At 25.6% G+C, this 21,801-nt stretch overlaps 2 protein-coding genes across 6 annotated transcripts in view; both read right to left on the reverse strand.

Moving 5' to 3' along the window:
• Positions 1 to 21,801, reverse strand: part of LOC112603645 (solute carrier family 12 member 6) — a 248,250-nt gene that overhangs the window by 5,790 nt on the left and 220,659 nt on the right. For all 3 annotated transcript variants that reach the window (XM_025334407.1, XM_025335136.1, XM_025352728.1), the window contains exons 2-8: positions 10,301 to 10,377; positions 7,570 to 7,833; positions 4,807 to 4,992; positions 3,751 to 3,986; positions 3,432 to 3,616; positions 2,826 to 2,987; positions 2,593 to 2,749 (exon numbers count right to left, since the gene is read on the reverse strand). In XM_025334407.1, the coding sequence (XP_025190192.1) occupies positions 2,593 to 2,749; positions 2,826 to 2,987; positions 3,432 to 3,616; positions 3,751 to 3,986; positions 4,807 to 4,992; positions 7,570 to 7,833; positions 10,301 to 10,377 (1,267 nt within the window). The remainder of the gene's footprint in view (positions 1 to 2,592; positions 2,750 to 2,825; positions 2,988 to 3,431; positions 3,617 to 3,750; positions 3,987 to 4,806; positions 4,993 to 7,569; positions 7,834 to 10,300; positions 10,378 to 21,801) is intronic.
• Positions 493 to 1,294, reverse strand: LOC112591905. 3 transcript variants are annotated; one of them, XM_025336874.1, is made up of 3 exons: positions 1,115 to 1,294; positions 795 to 1,033; positions 493 to 675 (listed from the first exon to the last, which is right to left on the reverse strand). In XM_025336874.1, exons 2-3 carry the CDS (start codon positions 1,018 to 1,020, stop codon positions 641 to 643), a joined length of 261 nt encoding a protein of 86 aa, XP_025192659.1. In that variant the 5' UTR covers positions 1,021 to 1,033; positions 1,115 to 1,294; the 3' UTR covers positions 493 to 640. The 3 variants fall into 3 exon arrangements, with proteins under 3 accessions (XP_025192659.1, XP_025193410.1, XP_025191964.1); XM_025337625.1 differs by having other exon boundaries at positions 493 to 702; XM_025336179.1 differs by having other exon boundaries at positions 493 to 734.

Raw genomic sequence — 21,801 nt, forward strand, 5'->3', positions numbered from 1 at the left:
ATTTTTTGATCACCAAGTCATGAGTTATTGAATTATGCTATTATAATTGCAATTGGGCGTTAACGGTAATAATTTGTTATGCTATCAGAATGGCAATTGGGCGTTAAGTAATGAAATGCTAAACATTATAAATAAAGTCTGTTCAATTCTTTTTTTTAGTTATGCATTTTTTTAAATTAATTTTTAGTCTTAATTGTTAATAAAATAAAATAGACAATATAGAAAGTAAAATAAAAATTTTATTTATCACATACATACTATGAGATTTTTTGAAAAACTTTTTAAACATACATAATATTTTAATATTATAACTAATTGTAACAAAAAAAAAAAAAAATAATAATATTGTAACAAATATAAAAACAACTTTATTTATCATATCACATACATAAAAAGAAATTTTTTGAATAAGTCTTGTAAGTTACATAATATTTTAATAACATAACTAATTTATTTTTTTGTTCAGCATAAATATTAGTATATTTAGCCATTTTTTCAAATTCTTCTTCAGGAAAATAATTCATAAAATAATCCAATGGATTTAATGTTTTTAAAATAGATAATTCAGGTACTGGTTGTTGGATGTCAAATTCACTACAAACCATTGGTTTCATATCTTTTTTGTCAACAAATGGTAAATTCACCATAGGTGATATAATAGGTGTTTGAAATGGACTGAAAAAAATCAGTATTTTGAGATGACTGGAATATAGAATTGACTTCACTTATTTCATCTAAACATGAGTAGTTTAAAAATAAAGATAAAAATATAAAATATTTATAATTGAACATACCATTATCAGTAGGAATATCAACATCAAACAAATCAGGAAACAATTCATTACCATCATCACCATCTTTGAAATTAGTAAAATCATTTAAAAGTTGGTCTAATTCAGATGTAGGAAAACTATTTTCTTCTTCTTCATAATCATCACCAGATAGAGATGATAAATCTGAGTCTCGGCCGTTACCAAGCAATTCCAAAATATCAAAATCACGGAGTTGTTTTCGTGACATTATAAATAAATACCTAAATTATTTCATATTACATAAACACAATATTAAAATTATTTATATGTATGTAGTAAATTTGAATCTATAAAATACTTACGTTAAACAAAATGAAATTCAAACTACGCAGTAACGACCGTAGACTAACGTCCGACGTACGGAAAATGAGACGAATAACAACTGTTTATCAGTGATGTAAAACGTAAATATTAGTTGATAGAATTACAACATTACGCCCAATTGCCATTCTAATGGCATAACATTTAAGGTACGATAAAACGATAACGATTAATATTAATAACTATATTACTTTATAATATGTTTACAGTATCAGTGTATACACATGAAAAAAAATATGGGATTTTTAGAACGTCTTTGACATTTTATAATAAAATCAAATGTGAAATAATAAAATAAATATTTCAGTAAACATTTTTGTTATCAATAAATTGTCATTATCATTTTGTATAAACTCCGAATTGTATTGTTATCATTTTTAATGTGTTCTACACGTGTTTTTACGTATAAATTCGTGTATTACACAACGGAATATTTTAAATTCAATTTTATAACGATTTTTATATCATTGTGCTATTCTAATGGCATCGGGGACTGAAAGGGTTAATTTATCAACAATTTTGCTGTAATTCTTGCTATACTTTTATTTATATTATTAATTAGTATAGTTAAGTTATTTCGATTAATTTAAGTCAGAAGAAATTAAAAAAAAAAAAAAAAAAAAAAAAATAACAATAAACGCCGCAAGTATCAAATTTAATAATGAGTAAAATGGTGACACCAAGAAAGTATATTTGTATGATAAGTGTAATAGAAAGTATCGAACATAATAATTATATCAATTATGTATTCAGCTTAAATTTGGTCTGATGTGCTTAAATTATTCTTCTGCAACAAAAGTAGACTAAGATATAATTGAGCTTGAACGTTAAAAAAAAAAAAAAATGAAATTTTTCTAAAAAAAAACTTGAATTTTTACATAAATTGTATTATGTATTATCATATTAAGATATTATACGTCAACAACTGTCGTAAGTATATTCCTAATTCCTATACTTATAACACACGGATATAGATATATTAATATTTAATACTGACGATATAGTGGATTTAGTCTCGTATAATGCACTTCAAAGTCGATGATTTGAATTTTAGATCTATTTATGATAAGATAATGTCTGATGCATTATTGAATCCAAAATGCTTATTTCTAAAAAAAAAACTATAAAGTAGACAAGACACTGCCACCATTATATTTTACTATAAAAGTCTAATAAAATACGTAGAGTATACAATGCATGACTATGGTTGAAAATATTATCTTTTTTTTTTACAATGTAAAATTCAAATAATAAAGTCCTTTATCAGACTACCTATGCAAAAACATCATATCAATAAAAATGGGATAACAACAATAGCATAATAGTATAGTACAGTGTATAGTCTCTTTTATGTGACATTCAGCTAAAATGATTTTCTTTTGAATCTCTCATTGTCCGTTATTTTAATGGATAAATTTGACTTTATACATTAATATTTTTATTGATTTTAAATGTTTACTTGTCTCTAAGTAGTAAATTATCGACCGTGGCTCCAAATAGTAGGACGGCAGACAAGTAAACCGATGATGTGCTCAGAATAGCCAATATTGTACCGATGGGGATTGATTTTTGTGCATCTGCTAGATCTCCAGATCTGTTAGAACCAGCCATGATTCCTAGGTTAAAATAATAAATAAACTACGTTAATAATAATAATAATAATAACAACAATTATTATAAAATAATACTGACCAGTTACGGATGGAAAGAATATGCCAATAAGTATAGTGAATGTTGTAGTAATATCTACTATTACCATATTATACGTATTTTTACTCAATGGCTGAATATCGTCAAGACTATGACCTCTGGCTATGTATTGTCCACTTTCCAAAAAGTTACCAAGGATATTTTCTGTGACATATAAAGTTCAGTTTATAGTTTAAACAAATAATGTTGGTATTATTTTTAAAAATCGAAAAATTTTAACTAACAACATAATGTGTTAATAATTATATTAAATATATGTTTTTTTATAAATTGTTTTGAATAAGTGCATAATTCTAAAGCACAGTATGAAAATATTAATATTATAAATAAAAGATGTAATGTTTTTAGCGTTGATTTAATAGTTTTATTGTAAATGTAAATAGTAATTGAAATAATTGAATTTAATTTGATTTAATTAAATGCAAAAAATGTCTACGACCTTTGTAATCGAAATATTTTAATATTTACTTAGTGATATATATGATTAGTTGGGATTCTAACCATAATAACTTGGGTATATAATATTTTTCGACAAACATTGTATGACTAATATTAGTTATTACTAATTTTCTTATATAAGACACCAACCAAAGAAAACACCACTGCTAATGCCCCGAATGCCTTTTACAATCGATGTATTATGCATTTCGAAGTAGCTATCGCACGGTCCGGTTCCATTGGCACAGTACATGTTGTACAAGTAACCACCCACTGCTTTATTGCAGTTTCTCAAATCCATGTCTTTCAGCAGCCGATTACCCAGCGAGCACATACTGAAAAGTAACACGCGCGTGCGTACAACATTAAAATATGACGATTATAATAATTATTTATTAGTAATATTGAGATGACAAAAATACTACGAGTCGGGCACAGGGCGACCGGTGCAATGTACTTAGGTGCTTACTAAAGTTTATCGCTGCCATGGAAGTTATAAAAAATGCCCACGTATACAGATAATATGGACAACAGCACGCAAGCCAATGCCACGGACGCAAATTTGTTGACAAACTTCACGCCGACGTATACGATCGAGCTCATGACCATCAGCAATATTGTCCCGTATACGCGGAAATTGTTGTACATTATACTGCTGTCTTTGGTGAAGTCGCCGAAAATCGATAAGGTTGGTGCCATGTACGTCTGTTGAAACATAATAAAGTTCGACATTTAAAATAGAAGCTGTTGTAAGTTTCGCACGTGTGTGACTCATAACATACATTATTATTATTATTGATACATTTTATGTTTTCGAAAAAGTGTTATTGTTTCGCCATTTTTGTTATGTGACGCGCCAGCGTAGATTTAGAATTGTAATATAAATGGAAGTTATAGACATCGTATCGTACTACTGTATTAGAATAGTTTGCTTAGTTTTATCATGTATTATATAATACTGTATTACTTATTAGATACAGTTAACTATATGATTAACTTTCGATGAGTGGTTAGAGCAGACTCCATTAAGAGAACTAAGTATACCTCCTAGTTCCTATTTAGTGCCTACACTTTGTTTCCCCTTTTGTGAGCTATTAGTTAAAATATTGTTAAGTTTAGTTATTTTAATTGGTAATAAGCTGTTTTAAAAATTTTGTTAATATTTATTATTATTTTTTCAACACAAGGTTATATTTTAAAAATAAATACGTTATTATATCTTATAAATTAAAAGTAAAAAATATTCTTGTATAATTTGTTATTATACTAAGATTAAATGGTAAATTTTATTCAAGAATAATATATATATATATATAATATAATTTAATATTTTTTAAGTAGTAATATTACCAACTATTTTGTCTAATAAAACAATTAGTCAATTTGTTCATAAGCAAGTGGATATTAAAAATATTTTTAAGTCTTAACTCCATTTATTATAATGCATTAATGCATGTACACATAGTCTTCCCCAAAGAATTTTTCCCATATTTTAACCCCTTTGATCGATTGACAAGATACTCACCAGTATGATTTCAACTGCCCCGATGATGTACATGGACGCGGCCAATGTGATACCGGTATAGAAGAGCATACCGACAGCTCCCCCGCACTCGGGACCCAGCGATCTGGATATTAAGAAGTACGGTCCGCCAGCAGGCACAACACCGTTTGTGGCTATGGCACTCATAGAGATAGCAGTTAACATTGTCTGAAAAATAAAATATAAATACGTTTATTAAATTGGCCTGAAGATAAATTTTATTTAAAATGATTGATTAGGTGGGAAGGGAGAAAGTTTTCGCATCGCGTAGTGTGTTACAAGTTGGTCGAGGTGACATCGGAGTTCAATTTCTGCGAAAGAGAAGAAAATAATTATTAAAATCATGGTTTCGTTATTTACATTTAAGTAATTGGACGACCATAAAAATAATGTGATGCTCATGTATACAGAAGACAATAATAATATACGAGTATTATGATGTATATTTCTGTAGGCGAATGGCTTGGAAAATTCATATATATATATATATATTATATATACATATATTAATAGTATTACAAACATACATACGTACATATATGCGTACACACAGTATAGTGTACAGTATATAGTAGGTTGCATTAAGATAATTAAACTATAAATGTATTATAGAGTGATATGAACGGTATGAATAATCATTATTAATAATTTTTTTTGGTAAAATTGTTACAAATAAAATACTACTTTGAGAATTCGTCGACTTTTTTTACTTATTTTTGGTCAATGGATAGTAAATATTATACTTCATTTTTTACTTTTCTGATAAAGCATTTGAATGATTTCAAAGTTGTTTCAAATATCTCCAATCCCTTCACGAAGTTGTTCTTTTTAATTTTTGATCTAAGAAGGACACATTTTTGTTTTTCGAATTTGTTGAAAAAAATAAAGAATAATTTTACTATTTTTATTATAAATATATATAACTGTAAAATTCTCATTTTTCATATGCGATATTAAAATTGTGTTCTTTAATATATTTCGAAAATTAACAAAACATTTTGGAGAAGAAAATAATAGTAAAACTGGTTGCACAACTGGTTATAAGACTGTATTTGATATCTAAAAGGATCTATTTTGTGTCTCATGTGCAATATGAGTGTACATGTTTTACCAACACGATTTCCGAAAATAAGATTGTTTCGATAATTATATAATACGCAGTGGTCTGTATATGGTTGCATGTATTTGGTCATCTGTATAGGCTTTCGCCTCAAAGCGATTCATTTTCTCAAAGGAATTTATGTAAGTATAAAGCAATTTATCTTGCATATCATATAAAAGCGATGAAAAACTAGAAGTAGAAACTCATAAGTAATTAATAGCAGCGGCGTATCATAATGTACAATGTATGGAAAATATGCGTCAGAGGATAAATTAATATTTGAAATATTCGAAAGACGTCGTGTTGCCTTAACGATGTTCAAACCTGTAATTATTCATAAAGAATAACTTTTGATTAAAATACGGGATTCTGAGGTGTATAGAGTTTATAACAGTATGTGTGACGCACATAGAGACATCACGCTTGTGTGAACTTAATTCGAATTCTGTACACCTACTGCGTACATTATAATAAATAAGTTTAAAGAATCCACCGCCCAGTTGTTTATGAACGACCTTTATACGATTTTTTAGCGATAATAATGCACATGAGTAGAAATAAAATTTCAACCAAAATGGCTATAACGTTCCTCTTACAAGGGTTTAATATATATGTTTAACGAGCATGCGTTGGCGGTAAGTATACTTTTCGGAGAATGAGTGACGTGGTGGGGGATTTTAACGGTTACAAAAAAGCTCGTTAATTGATCGTTAACAATACAAAACAGTGTTCTGACCAGCTTGCATGTTTGAATAAGCAGTATACTAGTTGTTTTGTTTGGTTATAATATTGTAACATTTAACAAACCATTCGCTTGAAAACTAAAATTAATTGCAGTCAAATGGGTGAATACCGGTAAATGAAAATAAAAAAAAATGAATAAAATGATGCAAAGGATGAATCATTTTAAAATATTTTTGTTTTACCCTAGTTCATTAAAATTGATTTCTTAAATAATGTAACTTTACGTGAGATAAACATTAGTATATAATATTAATAATTGTACAAACAAAAAATGTTGTTAAAATTAAAATTAATTATATTGTCATATATGATTACAAAAGTTTTAAAATTACAACGAATTACTAAAGTTTTTGTGATGAAACATTTGAATTTATTCCATTCGATAAAAATGTCAATATTTTTTGATAAGAGGGTTTTAAATTTTTAATTTTTTGCAATTATCTGACTACTGGTTATCCCTTTGTATAAAATATTTATTAATTAGGTGTAATATTATAATAGGTGATCGTCCAGTGGAATATTATAACGAGGAACTACTGTTTTTTTTTTTTAAATTTAAAATCGGGTATATCAGATATAGGTACATAATACACACATCTGCACAATATAAATAAATCAGTGATGAGATAAGTGGTCATATAATATTAAGAAAAGAACTATAAAGTTTTATTGTTGTTCAGTTATGTTGGGCAAAAACGTGAGGGTAGTTGGCCATATATTTAGAGGGAGATAAAGTGATGAATAAAAGAGAGGGAAATGGTTCTAGTACAATTAACGAAAGAACCGTGAAGTTCACTGAAGATCAGTTATGTGAGCTATAATTCTATTGTTATGTTGTTATTATTATTGGCGTGATTGTACTTCATATTTATTTTTTATACGTGATGTATCAAGCTTACCACGCAACAACAGGTGAACACGATTCCGAATCCGTAGATGACGCCTGCCGTACCGACAACCCACGATAGCCGAATGAACAAAATGACACCGAAAATGTTCTGTACGCACGGCAGGTAGACGCCGACTAGCGTACCCATCCTGGACGATCCCTGTTTGGCAGTGGTTGATTTGGTGTCGGAATCCGCCAAATTCGGGATGGTGTTCGAGTAATCGGCGATCGAGTTGAGGAAAGTGGGCACCCGCGGCCGGTCATCCATTTCATCCTGCAATCAGTCCGGAACACAATGATAAAATCTCGTAAAGTTATAATTAGTATTTTTATACTGACGCAGTCTGGCCGATTGTCGAAATTAGACTATTGGCCTGACTGCATCAGATGACATTTTTAAAAAAAAAATTTTGTATACTATTATGTACTAATTTCTTAACTTATCATAATGATTTTTATTTAATTTCAATAGTTCCAAAAAATTATTAAGATGACGCCATATAATATGTTCTTGTATGTAGGTGCATAACATAGCAAATTTACATTCAGCAGTTTACATTTAGAATTTATAGTCTTAATGTTAATGTGAATCGACCTATTATAAAACTTGAAGAAAAAAATTCGTCTATGTTTATAAGATGGGTTTTACGATAACAATTTTAATTTTTAAATGAGTTAAAAACATTTTTAAATTGCAATATCTTAAAAATTTATTATTTGCTTAAAAATTGAATTAAAGTGAAATACCGAGGTACAAACATAGAAAATTTTATTACCATTAAGTAAATATACTTCTTAATTTAATTTATCATTTAAACTGGAGAAACAAAATGTGAACTATTGAACGTTAACTTTTCATGTAACTCACTTTTAAATAGTAGTTTATAAATGCAGGTGTGATGGCTTCTATATACACGATACTCATAAATCAGTATTTTATTAAGTACAATATGTTGTATATTATATTTATGGTTTTTAAAAAATTTTAATTGTGTTCAGTTTTTTTTTTTTTTTTAATACGAGGAATTATGAACGAGTTTTCAAGATCATACGATTTAGTTTAGTTGCTAATATTCATAGGAAATCAATTTAAAGATTTTTATTTATGTTCGTTAAATCGAGAGTTGAGATGCTTTACAGAACTTCATATTATTTTTAATACTCAGCAATCATGAAATATGGGATTCATCAAATTTGGTGTAACCAGAATTACATGAAAAGTAGGTACTACCTTAATATTATGTTCAAGCGTAAATAAGTTACAAGTAATTTTACAAAAAAAATGAATGAATATGGACATTTAAAGTTTTTTAATTCTGTTGATATGTAAATAATATTTGTTATCTATGGTACTATAATATAGTTAAAGTAAATATAAACTTATAACTCATAAAATAAGTAGCTAAATATAACAATTACATTTTAAATATAAATAAGAATGTTTAAATTTAGTGTAATGCAGAATGCTACTTAAAAAACTAAATAGATTAGTTTATAATTTAGTTGTATAAAAATTCTAACCTAACTTTTTTTTTAATACAGTATTATTGTATTACACTTATCTAAGTATAATATAAATTTACTGTATTACTTAGTTTTGTAATAAAAAAAAAATTATAATATGATTAAGGGTATAAAACATTTCAATATCTATGAGAATTTATGTCTATATTAAGGGTTGATCCTAAATGGATTGGTACAAAATATTCACTAAGATTTAATAAAAAGTTTCAAATTGTAATTTAGTTATAATATTCGAGGTGTCATATAAATTTTAAAAATAAAATTTAAAAATATAAAATAAAAAATAAAAAGACAATAAAAAAAGGAGTAAGCCCGTCCAAGTCTTGAAATATGACTGTTAAGTGATGGGTTATTACGGTTTTTGGCATAAGAAACAACTTTTTCCATCTAATGAAATAAAATAACAATATTACTAACTATTGTTGTTGGTACATTCATTATTTGAGATATGTTAAATGAAATAAACATTATGTGTTTAAAGTAGTAGATAAATAATAATCTATATAACTTAAAAAGATATATTTTAAAACAAAACGTACAATTTTAATGTGTAAAAATAAAATACTTTTGATGTCTTTGTACTTATTTGATTTATATTATCTTACTTTCGATATCATGTATTCATATATTTTATACTTTTTAATTTTTATGTACACAAAATATATGAGATTTCATATATTTCATGTAGGTACAATGTAAATATGAGTATTATTTGTTTGTCGATTACAAATTTATGTATTTAGTAATTTTTAACATATTACATGTACTAAGAAATAGAAGGCTTCATTCATATTTAAAATAATATAGTTTATCAACGACATAAATAAACATTAAATAAAATAAGATATAGTGCCTATAAAGACTTACAGGTATTTAAATCAATATTATTTTATTTCGGTAATTCTTAAGTTCATTTTTAAAAAGTTTTTATAATTTGATCAATTTCCACACAAAAAAGTTACACTTATTTAATCCATTTTTTTTATTGTAGATTTTTATATTGATTGAGACTTATATAATTTATCATTATAGCCCAGTTTTAAACAATATTTTTTTTAAAACCAATTAATTTCTTTTAGAAGTTTTCCAAAAGTTATATTATCAGATTAAATACTGATAAATTACAAATATATATTATAAATATATTATTTAATTGTAAAAATAAAAAGTATATTTTAAAATATATTTCAGATTTACTTTCTCTCAATAATACTTACAGAATAAAGGTATAAATTCGTTTCATATCCAGAGTTTCTGTTATTTTCGGACGAGTACGTTTCATCTTTAACATCACCTGTAAATAAAATTATTGTTATTATTTTTATGAAACAAGTATTAAAAAAGTGAAGAAAAATTAATTTGTAAACAATTTGTGAAATTATATTACCTATGTCAATAAATTACGAAATTTATTTAGAATATAAAAAAACTTTAATACAACTTTTAATAATCATAATATTATGTATATTAATATTTGAATAATAATAATAATAATAATAATAATAATATATTAATATTATGTAAAAATACTTAATGAAAATTTTTTATATGATGCCACAACTATTCACATAATGCTAAACATTATTAGAAATAAAAAATATATTGAACTATTTCACACAATTACAGAACTATAGAATAGTTATTCGAGTGTAGTTAAAAATTTTCAAGACCATAATGACAAGTAGTCAAAATATGTATTTTAAAAATGTAGGTACAAACAAAACTTTCATATATTAGTTAAGTACCTAGAAAAAAAATACAACACCCGCGGTCCATCGATTTAAGCCATTCAAGTGAGAGCTGGGAAATCTTCATTTGTGCTCTGACCCATTTTTGCAATGCCCATTATTGTGGTTAGGAAGTGAAGGACAGTGGAAGCGGTTCTATTGATTTGCACTTCAATAAAAATATAACGAACGGTATTTTTTTAAACTAGGGACAAAAAAGGCTTTTTACATTTATTATTTGTGTTTATTTTTACTGTAACTCTTCCCTCACCACAATTCACATAAAAATACCAATTACTGTCAGCTGATTACCAAATGAATAAAAATAAAAATAAAAATAAATAAATAATAAACAAAACAGCGAAAAAAACATTAGAAAATATTTAAACGATAAACCTATGAAGTATAAATACACTTAAATATCAAGTAAGTCAAAAATGAAATCGCATCTGATGTATTAAATTAAAAAAAAAAATAAAAAAAAAAAATAATGTTTTGTTTTATAGCTATAGATTGATTTTTGACACGCAAAAAAAGATATAATTATATTTATTCATTAATTTTATACATTTTATGGCAAATATTTTAATATTTATACAATTATTAGTATTGATTATTATTTATTACTAATTGAAATTCTACGCCTTTAAATTATTAAAATAATGCAGATAATAGTAATCCGTACAATTTAGTTATATTAAGTTGATTTAAGAGTTTAATGTGAAAAATAAACACATTAAATACTCATTACAGTAAATTATGTAAAATTATTTAGTTTTCAAAGAATAAAAATATTTATTTAAAAACTTACAAACAAAATAAATTGTTCTAAAAGTTTTGTCATTAGGATAAATACGTCAATAATTAATCATGAAGTCTAATTAGTTTAAATATTTTACATAAACTTTTCTACTAAAATTATTATAGTAAAATAAGTTATAAAATAATATTTTGTCTGTAGCTCAAAATAATTTTTATACATTTATATTTATGATAGGGTTTAATACAATTGAAACAATAATAAACTCGCATGAAAGTAAAGTATAAACGATTCCTTAATTAAAGAAATATTGTGGTATAGTTTCATTTACTTGTCCTTGGTAATATATAAAGTATATGTTAATTTTCTGACAAATTACCAACATTTTTGTTATTTTACTACATATCGTTTTAGTATTCAATTATACTTGAAAATGAAGGGTAGGCATAAGTAATAATTATTAACCTGTCATTGAGACTATGTAAATAAAATTACATATTTTAGTATTAAGATTTTAAACCATATTTTTTAATATACCAAAATATAACAATAAATCATTAAATCATGAGTTTATGAAATATAATTATTTTTTGACGGTTATTAAAGTCAGTGCAAAATATGTGATCTCAACAGCAGGAATTAAAAAGATTTTATCGTGAGTGTGTAAATATATTTTAATTACCCTTGTTTAGTATTTAGTCGAACTATGTTGATCAACCGTTAAGCATTATTGGCAATGATTTATTTAATTTTCTTTTGTTGGTGCGATACTATTAAATATTAAACCGTAACATTGCAACTTTGTTTACACGTTGTTGCAAACGTGAAATGCGATCAGTATTAAGTATTAACTGTTTTGTCCTTGGAGTATATGGACATTATATCGTTGTACCTATGCCTACACAGTTACATTCCAGTTGGCACATATTTAAAAACTGTCAGAATTATCAAGCGTTCGTTCTGCAGTGCCCGCTGTAAACTGACCTGCTCTCAAAATATTATACACTAATCTTTAATCACTTATCGAACTACTATTATAAAAGGGATTCAACATTAATTAATACAAAACAAATTTGTAAATATGTATACAAGAGTACAAGACCTTATAAAGATTTTAGGTACGATCGCCATTCAATGCATATTCTGCTAACGTAAAAGTGATTTTATATTATAATAATTATTTTAAAAAGAAAAATCACCTCCCTTAAAAAATATAATATACGAAATATCGTATGAGTCAGATGACCATGCATCATCTCTAGATGATTGCAATGGGAAGTGGGCGTTACAACCATATTCCGACGAGATCTGGGTCTGGTTCGTGGTATACGCGTTTACACGCCCTCTTTCCCTCCAATATAATCACGAATTACCAATTTCTGTTGTTTAGTGATGCTTATCATAACGAACTTCACTTGGTGGGAAATATCGTAGATAGGTGGGATTTAAGGCATGTGATTCCATTAGATTGTGTCGGAAATAGTCACGACAAACACGTAAATGTTAATATTTCACTTATAATATTAAATATTACGAAATAATGCGTAAAACGAGTATAAATCCTTTAGCCTACTTATTATAATGTATTATATTCAATCGATTCAATAGAGTATAGACACATAGGAAGTGTAAAATATACATTATATTTATTATTTAACATTACAATATTACAAAAAAAAAAAAAAAAAAACTACTTAAAAATGTGAGAAGTTATAATATCCGATGTTTATGGGAGTTGAGAACGACTCCAAACAACCAGTCGAAGGACGCAAAGGCAAATAGAACAAAAATAAAATAATAAGTTATATAAAAATAAAAAGCTTTGGGGATCCCCATTACTTTCAGTTACCTCCAATATATTATGTTCACTAGCGCACTGAAGTTCACGTGCTTTTGAAATTTATTATCGCCGTTAATGACGACGATGGTACATTCATATTTTATAGTAGTCTATATAAATTATACAATATACATAATATATGCGTACATATGTATATGTATGAACATCTATTATTATTATTATTATCATCATCATCATTATTATCTACTTCATTATTATTATTATTATTATAATTATAATACTATATCGAGCAAGAGATCGAACTCTGTGTTGGGTGGTTAATTATTATCAAGAGTGGTGCTGGCCTAACTTAAATCGTTTACACGACTGCGCATATTTATGATATTTTATCAGTATACATTCAGGCAAACGATATACAAATAAATTATGAAACGTCCCCCCGATGGTAATTCGAGAGACCGACGTTTGTTGTGTCTTCGACTTTGGTAATTCACGGAAGTATATTATTTTTAATATTCGGGTACAAAACAAAATAAAACAATAAATTCCTCTGACTTGTTTTTATCGTATAAAATCATTTGGAAGGTAATAATGAGAGTACCAGTAGCGATAACACAGAATAAAAATAAAACTTATCAAACAGAATAATATATGTAGTATACATAGATATATTACATGATAAATGTTATAAATATTCAAAACGCAATTCACGTTTCCCGTATTTTCCTTTATCTTTCCATAAAATTACATTTGAAAAATTAGACGTTTTATTGTTGGGTTCTCAATGGTCGAGGCATATTTATAGTGTACTACTATTTTTTTACAACCACCACCACCGTTTATATATGTATGTACAAAACTTCTATTACATGTATATTATTATTATAGATACCTTGGAATTGTATACGCGTCAAGGATGGATTATAAAAAGCCTATATTAGCCTAATATTAGATTATAAATGCCTTATTGAAGGTTAATATTAATTATTAATCTATACCAATGTTATAAATACAATTTTTACCCTCATCGATCTCGAACCTGCTTTATTGTATTATTATTTACCTACACGTATTATACAAGCCCGTTAAATAAGTCGTCTAAGTTATACAATTTTAATTCAGGTTTTTTTAATAATTAAGAAGTAATTTGTATGTAATAATTTCCTCTGTGAATTATTAAACGTTGTACCTATCTATTGAACATTTTAAGTTTTAGGTACTGTGGATTGAAATAAAATATATTAAAATATTATATAAAAATATATTTGAATAGAAACCATTTTTTTTCAATACATTTTTTACTTTTTAAAGTAAACGTTAAATTTCTTTATTTAATTCTTGTCTAGATTTAATTTAATGTAATACTTGCAATATTAAAAAAAATAATTTTTCTTAAATTATATCATACGCCATTTAATCGTGTTAACAAATCAACGTGGTAACTAAAAATTCATCTCTTTTAATTATTTTTTTGTATTTTTATCTAATGATTTGGATGTGTTAGTTTCAATGTACAGTTAATTCCACTGACCTTTAAAGTAAATCTCAAAATATCCACTTTGTACTTACGCATCTCGGTGTAAAAATCAATATTTTTAATGCGCTTATTACATATGAAAGAATAACTATATATAAAGACTCTTTGTAATAAAGAAACTTTTTACAATATTTTACTTTTTCATGCTTTTAAATCATTATAATTAAAATCTCATTAAATTTTATATAATATACAAAAAGTAAATCTTTACATTATATTATGTTTTAAATTAATGAATGTTTAAAATATTTGTTTCATATTATATTTTACAGTTATTATATGTACTTAAGTATTTATTAAAAGAATTTTATTAGATATGAATTAAAACCAAATAGATATAGATCACTTCAACACAAGGTTGTTGTTATATAATGATGTTGTATTTAAGTACATTTAATTGTAAGAATATAAGCTAAAAAAAATAAATGTTGAGTGTTGTAATCAAGCTTTACTCATTTGTTGATATGCCTTCAATATTTATTGTCATCGGAAGGTTTTTTATGAGGCTTGGAAAAATAATTACAAAATCTTAAGAGACTATCTGATTTGTAAGGGTCCTATACTCCTACATGAAATGTTTTACTTGAAATTATTCATGGAAGAAATTAAGAAAATGATAAAAAATATACATAACTTATATCAAAACAATAGTAATATATTTGTAACCTTACACATAGTATAAACTTAATAAAGTATAGGTAGGTAATTAATTGTATTTTACCGTCTTAAAAAGTTTAATATTTATTGTATATTTAATTTAACTGCAGTTGACATTTTTTTATACTCTACACTATCGAAAATTGTTGAACTGTATTTACTGAATATTTAGGTATTTATATAGTACATTCAATATGAATTGTACATTTTTCTATAAAGAAAGTTTTTTTATTTCATTCTAAGCGATCATGAAATAGAACTTTTTTTAGGGACACGCCGGAAAATCTACGGGGTTCCAGGATCGTAAATAACGGTACCTCATATGAATGTTATTCTCCAATCCTCCTTCGTTATGTTTAAACATCAAGAACTTCCTTTCAATAGATTTATTACTTTTATTTTTGTTATTTTTTTTTGTATATTCTATTAAACAAAAAGGTTTCGCAGAAACTCGGATAACCATTGGTGCGCTGGATAAACGAATTGTGTGCTTGTTTAAAAATCTCGAGGTAAAATCACCAATGAATGCGTAAAGTCTGTCATCGGGAACGGGTCTTCAAAACGTAGGAATTCATTTGAAACGGATTCTCGATAAAAAAAAAACAACTATCGTTCCTTGGGGAAGTAAAAACCACTTGTATGCAGATCATATGTGTTTGGTGTTCTGATTCTATCGATTCGTGACTATCACAATGGCTGGTTTAGAAGACTATAGAGTAGTTAAGACCAAGAATCAATAAATACAACTCTGTTCACCTATTGATCTATGATTTTATTTTTAAACCTAATTAACTAATAAAATATTATAATGTATAAACATACTATAGTACCCAAACATAAAAGATTTACAAAATGGCATATTTGGCCCCGTTAATTTTTATTCATTCTTTATAAAATGATTACATATATTAAAGGTATTAATATTCTGCATAATGTTACAGTCAACATCAGTCAACATGATTATTTCGTTAATATATTTTTAAAATATATTTAAATGGCGATAAATCCATTTAACGATTCGGCTAACTTTTTTTATCTGAAAGATGTAATGTAAATTTATATGAATGTTTAATATATTTCTAGAGCAGTATATTGTATATGACAACTAGATATTTTGGTTTCAAGACGAGTATAGTGCTTATAAGAATGTAATATATGATACACCTTGGTCTTAAACAATGAAGGTTAGGTATAACAGATAAATGATTCTATACTTTAGATTCAAATTCGTCCGTGAATTTATAAAATGTATAATAAAATAGAGACCTCTTGACAAAGTGTCTGTCTTGTTCACACTGATGGTTATTGAGGCACTAGTTAAGAACGTAGATGAGTACCTCACAATAAAACTTGTTTATTCCATAAAAAGGCAAATGGTATTTTCCACTTTACGTGATGTAAATAAAACAAGTTCTTGAGAGCAACTTTAAAACATACCGTACAATGCATACGGTGTTTTAACTTAGAATTAAACCAAAAAATATACAATGGTAAGTTAACCAGGCTTTACTATTCTGAAAAAGTTAACTCAGTGCTATTATTTTGTGTTCGTGATGAAAGACAAATAATAAAAACTGCTGGCGGCTTAAATGTTTTACGCGATCGCTATTATAACACCAGTGTCTATAAGGTTTTTGTCTTTCTTTTCTTCATCTTTTACCTGTTTCAAGTTCTTTATGACATTTTTTTTTTTTTTAATTATAAATAAAACAACTATGGAAAAGAGAAATTCAAAAAAGACCCTTAATTAATCCTTAATTCTCCAGTCTTTCCACGTCAAATGAATTGTTCAACGATTGTTATAGGGGTAACTATTTATTCATCGTCAAAGCGCGTTTGGTGTGTCTTCTTCATTAAAGTTATAACTTTGTTAGTAAAAAATTAATTATTTTCCATTGTCTTGCACGTTTTTATAATTATATATATTTTTCGTTTTTAAACCAGTAAATCTCATCCGTTCCAATGTCCTACTAATCAGATACAACTGTGGAGTTTGAAAATGAAGACAGGCAATTAGTTATTATATACTGACAAGATTTTTATTAAAATAGGAACATATTTTATTGTTATGACAATAGTTTTTTCAAATATTAAATTTCTAACTTAAGTTATAAATATTCCAATATATTTGTCATTATTATTTTTTAAAATTTAATTGAATTTAACAATCTGTTTTAAATTTCATAACATGTTTTTATTATAACAATTTAATATAAGACCCACAAGTATTAGATGTACTAATCATTAATTTAATAGCGTCATTAATAAAAGTTTATTATCTTCTAGGTAATTAAAATTTTTCAAGAATTCTTCATGTAATTAAATGCAAAACGCTTATTTAAACAAACTTTTAAGTAAAATTAATTTATAATTTACTATAAATAAATAAAATTAGGATAGAAAATCGTTAGAGAACAACTGACAACTGTTATTTGATATTTTCATAAATGATTTAATTGTTTTCTAAGAAATACGGATACATATTATAAATGTGTATATATTGTTTTTTTTTTTTAAAGTATAACTTGAATTGTTTTATAATGATAAGTTACTCAATAATGATATTATTTAATAAACATAATACATATAGTTTAATAGTTATATTAAATTGAATTTAACCAATTTCTTATTCGGTATCATAATATCTTATTAATAGAATGTTTAAACAATCCAATCAGAAAACAACGGAAATAATTCATTAAGGTTAGTGTGTAAGCATAAAATATCGAGCTATTATTTTAATAAGACCAAAATCAAATTGTTAGGCAAGCAAAAGGAAATTATACTTAAATGCGTTTGACACTGATAATATATGTACCTAAAAATATATGCAGTTCTATAACTAATTATGCAATTATAAATTTCAAATAAAGAAATACTATTAAAATTGTGAATTTCTTATGTCAATTAAACATAAATAAACCAGTTTTATTATTATTTTTTCTTTTTGATTTGTAAATGGTTACTTATATTAATTAAATGTGTGTTTAATAAATGTATTAGTATATACCTAATATGAAATGAACTATTATAATAATTGTTTTATTAAATATTAAAAAAATCTAAAATTAATTATTCATGATGATAGTTAAATGTAGGATATATTACAAAAGTATGACATTACCATTTAACATGATATTGATGAGTTTAAATAACAATAATTGACGTTTAAGTATGTTATATATAAAGGAAGCTTTATATTCATTGTCAGTATCTTAGTACTCAACACATGTTGGCAATATTCCGAGGTTAGAATCAAAAACAAAAGTAGAATGACACAGATTTTACTTTAAGATTCAGCCATCATCATTTAACAGCTAAATAATATTATTATATATCACCTACACAATACAATAAATGATTCAAAATTTTGAATTATAAAAATTAAAATAACAAGAAAATCATTTTATCTTTTAACTATAACTATTTTTAATAAATAATTAATACATATAAACAACTTTGTTGTTTAACAAGCTGTAAGTCTGTATCATAGTTAACTTAAAATCGAGTTAATTCAATTTTGTCGGGTATCTATCTGCAATGTAACTCACGCATATTTATATTAGGTAATAATACTACGAATTTAAAAAGTAAACATAATGTTGCATGATACATTAAAATGACCCCATGTCTCCATTAGTTAGTGTTTAATGATTTTAATGTAATGTTATTATTTTTAAATCTAATATTCACAGCTTTTTCTGTTTTCGTGTGAATGCTCATGCAAACATAAAAAAATAAATAATTTGCATGCAAGTATTAATATTAATTACTAAAGATATAATCTTTAACTTCGTGAAATGTTAGTTTTAGAATCTGAGTTCAATGTATTGATTTTCAGTCATGTATATGTGTGTGTATTTTTTTTATAAGTATCTGAAGACATTTTTTATGGTAGAATAAATGCTTCATTTCTCAACTTTAATATCTTTTCTGACAAAACAGTAAATCTAGTGAGTACTTTTAGAGGTAAACTTTAAAATGTCCTAATATTTTCCTTAGTAATTGGAGAAAAAAAATAGAGAAAAATAGAAATTTTTACGCTATACTAGTTTTTGACTAAATCAATCTTCTTATCTTGTATTGTAACTAAAACACATAACTATATAACATAACTTTTAAACAATCTATATTGATCATTGAAAATGTTATCAAATGTTGATATTGATATTTTTTATAAGTTAATAATCTAATTTTCAAAATACTTTGACCCTTTTTGAATTATTTATAGACATTTGGCATTGATTTGGTTTATTTTCTATAAATATATTTTTTAACCGGTCAAAAAGCTTGAAAAATTAATACAAGGTTCTTCATATATTGTTTATAAAGCTGCTTAAAAATATTAAAGATACATAGACATATTTCATTTGAAATAAAAATATTGATATTTTAATTTAAAATTTGGACAGACGAAATAAGATATTTAAAGGAAAAATAACATTTTTAATGATTTTGTTTATTGTAATTCAAAATTATTATTTATGAAATTTTTATGTTTATTATTATATTTTATTTATACATAATGCATATTCAAAATATTTATATTAATTCTAAATTATTGCGTAATTTATATCATAAACCTAATGAAGCATTGACACCAATTTACGCTAAAACTCAAATTGTAATAACAATAATAAATCACACAAATATATAATTACTATTATTAAAATTAAATATTAATAAAATAACAATTGCAATTTTTTTGACGTAAATCAACTTTAGCGTGATATTAATAGTAAAATAAATTACGTTAATAGCAATATCAAAAAACATATTATGATGAAATATACTTAGTAATATTTATGACTGTTTCTGCTCAGAATCGTTTTTCGTTTCTAATGATGTTATCATTGAATTCAAATTAAATAGATACATATATTTACTGTACAACATAGTAATCATATAAAAAAAAAAAAAAAAATAGAATGGAATGGGTACATTTGTTGATTGTACTATGTTTGTCTAAGTTTAAAATATTTAAAATTAGTATAATATTGTGTGTAGTATTGAATTTTTTCAAGTATTTTTTTAATAATATAATTGATATAGGTACTAATAATGTCAGTGGTGTTTTTAAACACACAAATATTCATGTAAAATATATAACTTTTAAACTATTTCAATGAATTTTAATGAAAAAGTATAGCTAGTACAAGTAATAAAATTTAAAATGGCATATTATAGTACATTTTTTAAATTTAATAACAGTGATTACTAATTTATTGTATTATTTATTACTAATCAATAAGTTGAATATTATATTATACGATAATTTTGTTGTAATAAAAAGTAGTCGTAAATTTACAATTGCCTAGATTGTAGTGTTAATATAATAATTCAATATATTATATCTAATACAAACAATATTTTTCTTTTTTTTTTTTTTGGTTCTTAATTCACTTTTGTTTGTGTCTTGTGTGTTCAATGCGGTTGATAAATCGGTCACGGGCGATATTACGTATAATATATTATGTTACATGGTGGTTAGTGCAATATATCACAAAAGCAAAATCCATTTAACCGATAAAAACTATATATATATCTTTATAAAATAATATGTGCAGCTAGACGATCTGACGTTATAATATATACTTCTTCGTTTGAGCGGTATGGTTCGCGAAACGTGCGAAAACTGGGAAGCTAAAGCCCCGCGGGTTGAACGGTCGTCACGTCAGCCAGAGACTAAACGGATCGTATTGGTTTAGAGCTTAGATGTATATATAAAACATAAAATAAAGGTCAATATCCTCCTCTATGGACTAAAAACACCATCATAGTGGTATACGATGAAAATTGATCGAAATTTCGGAGCTGGGTCGATGGTTGACAATACATGCAACAACGATAACAATATAATCAGTTATAATAATTGTAATAAATCGTGGTAATTTTATTTTCAAATTAGTGCCAAACGTAAGTATACAGAAACGCAATCGGGAAACGACGTATTAAAAATTGGACTAAAAATCTCAAATATTCCAATTAAAATTGTGTTCCCGAATATAAAAGATGCGTGTATTGTATGGGTGTGTGTGTGTGTGTGTGTTGGTACATGCTTTTATAATATAGGAAAACCTATCGATTCTGCTAGTACATAAATAGTATTATTGATAACCTATTGTTTTACTACCTATCAATTTTCACCTGTGACTATTGTGTCTGTTCTTTAACTTTATCAAGCAACTAATTTTAGTGGAATATCAAACGTAGGTTTAAGTTATAAAAATAAGTTC

Source organism: Melanaphis sacchari, unplaced genomic scaffold, assembly GCF_002803265.2.
Source record: "Melanaphis sacchari strain LSU unplaced genomic scaffold, SCAv2.0 Contig0_pilon_pilon, whole genome shotgun sequence".
NCBI lineage: Eukaryota > Metazoa > Arthropoda > Insecta > Hemiptera > Aphididae > Melanaphis > Melanaphis sacchari.

What these genes read in the sequence shown, in the direction of transcription:
- LOC112591905 (XM_025336179.1), bottom strand. Translation starts at nt 1,020, where the DNA reads ATGTCACGAAAACAACTCCGTGATTTTGATATTTTGGAATTGCTTGGT. An exon ending in TGATATTCCTACTGATAATG is followed by an intron (nt 735 to 794) that starts GTATGTTCAATT and finishes ACTCATGTTTAG; the next exon opens with ATGAAATAAGTGAAGTCAAT.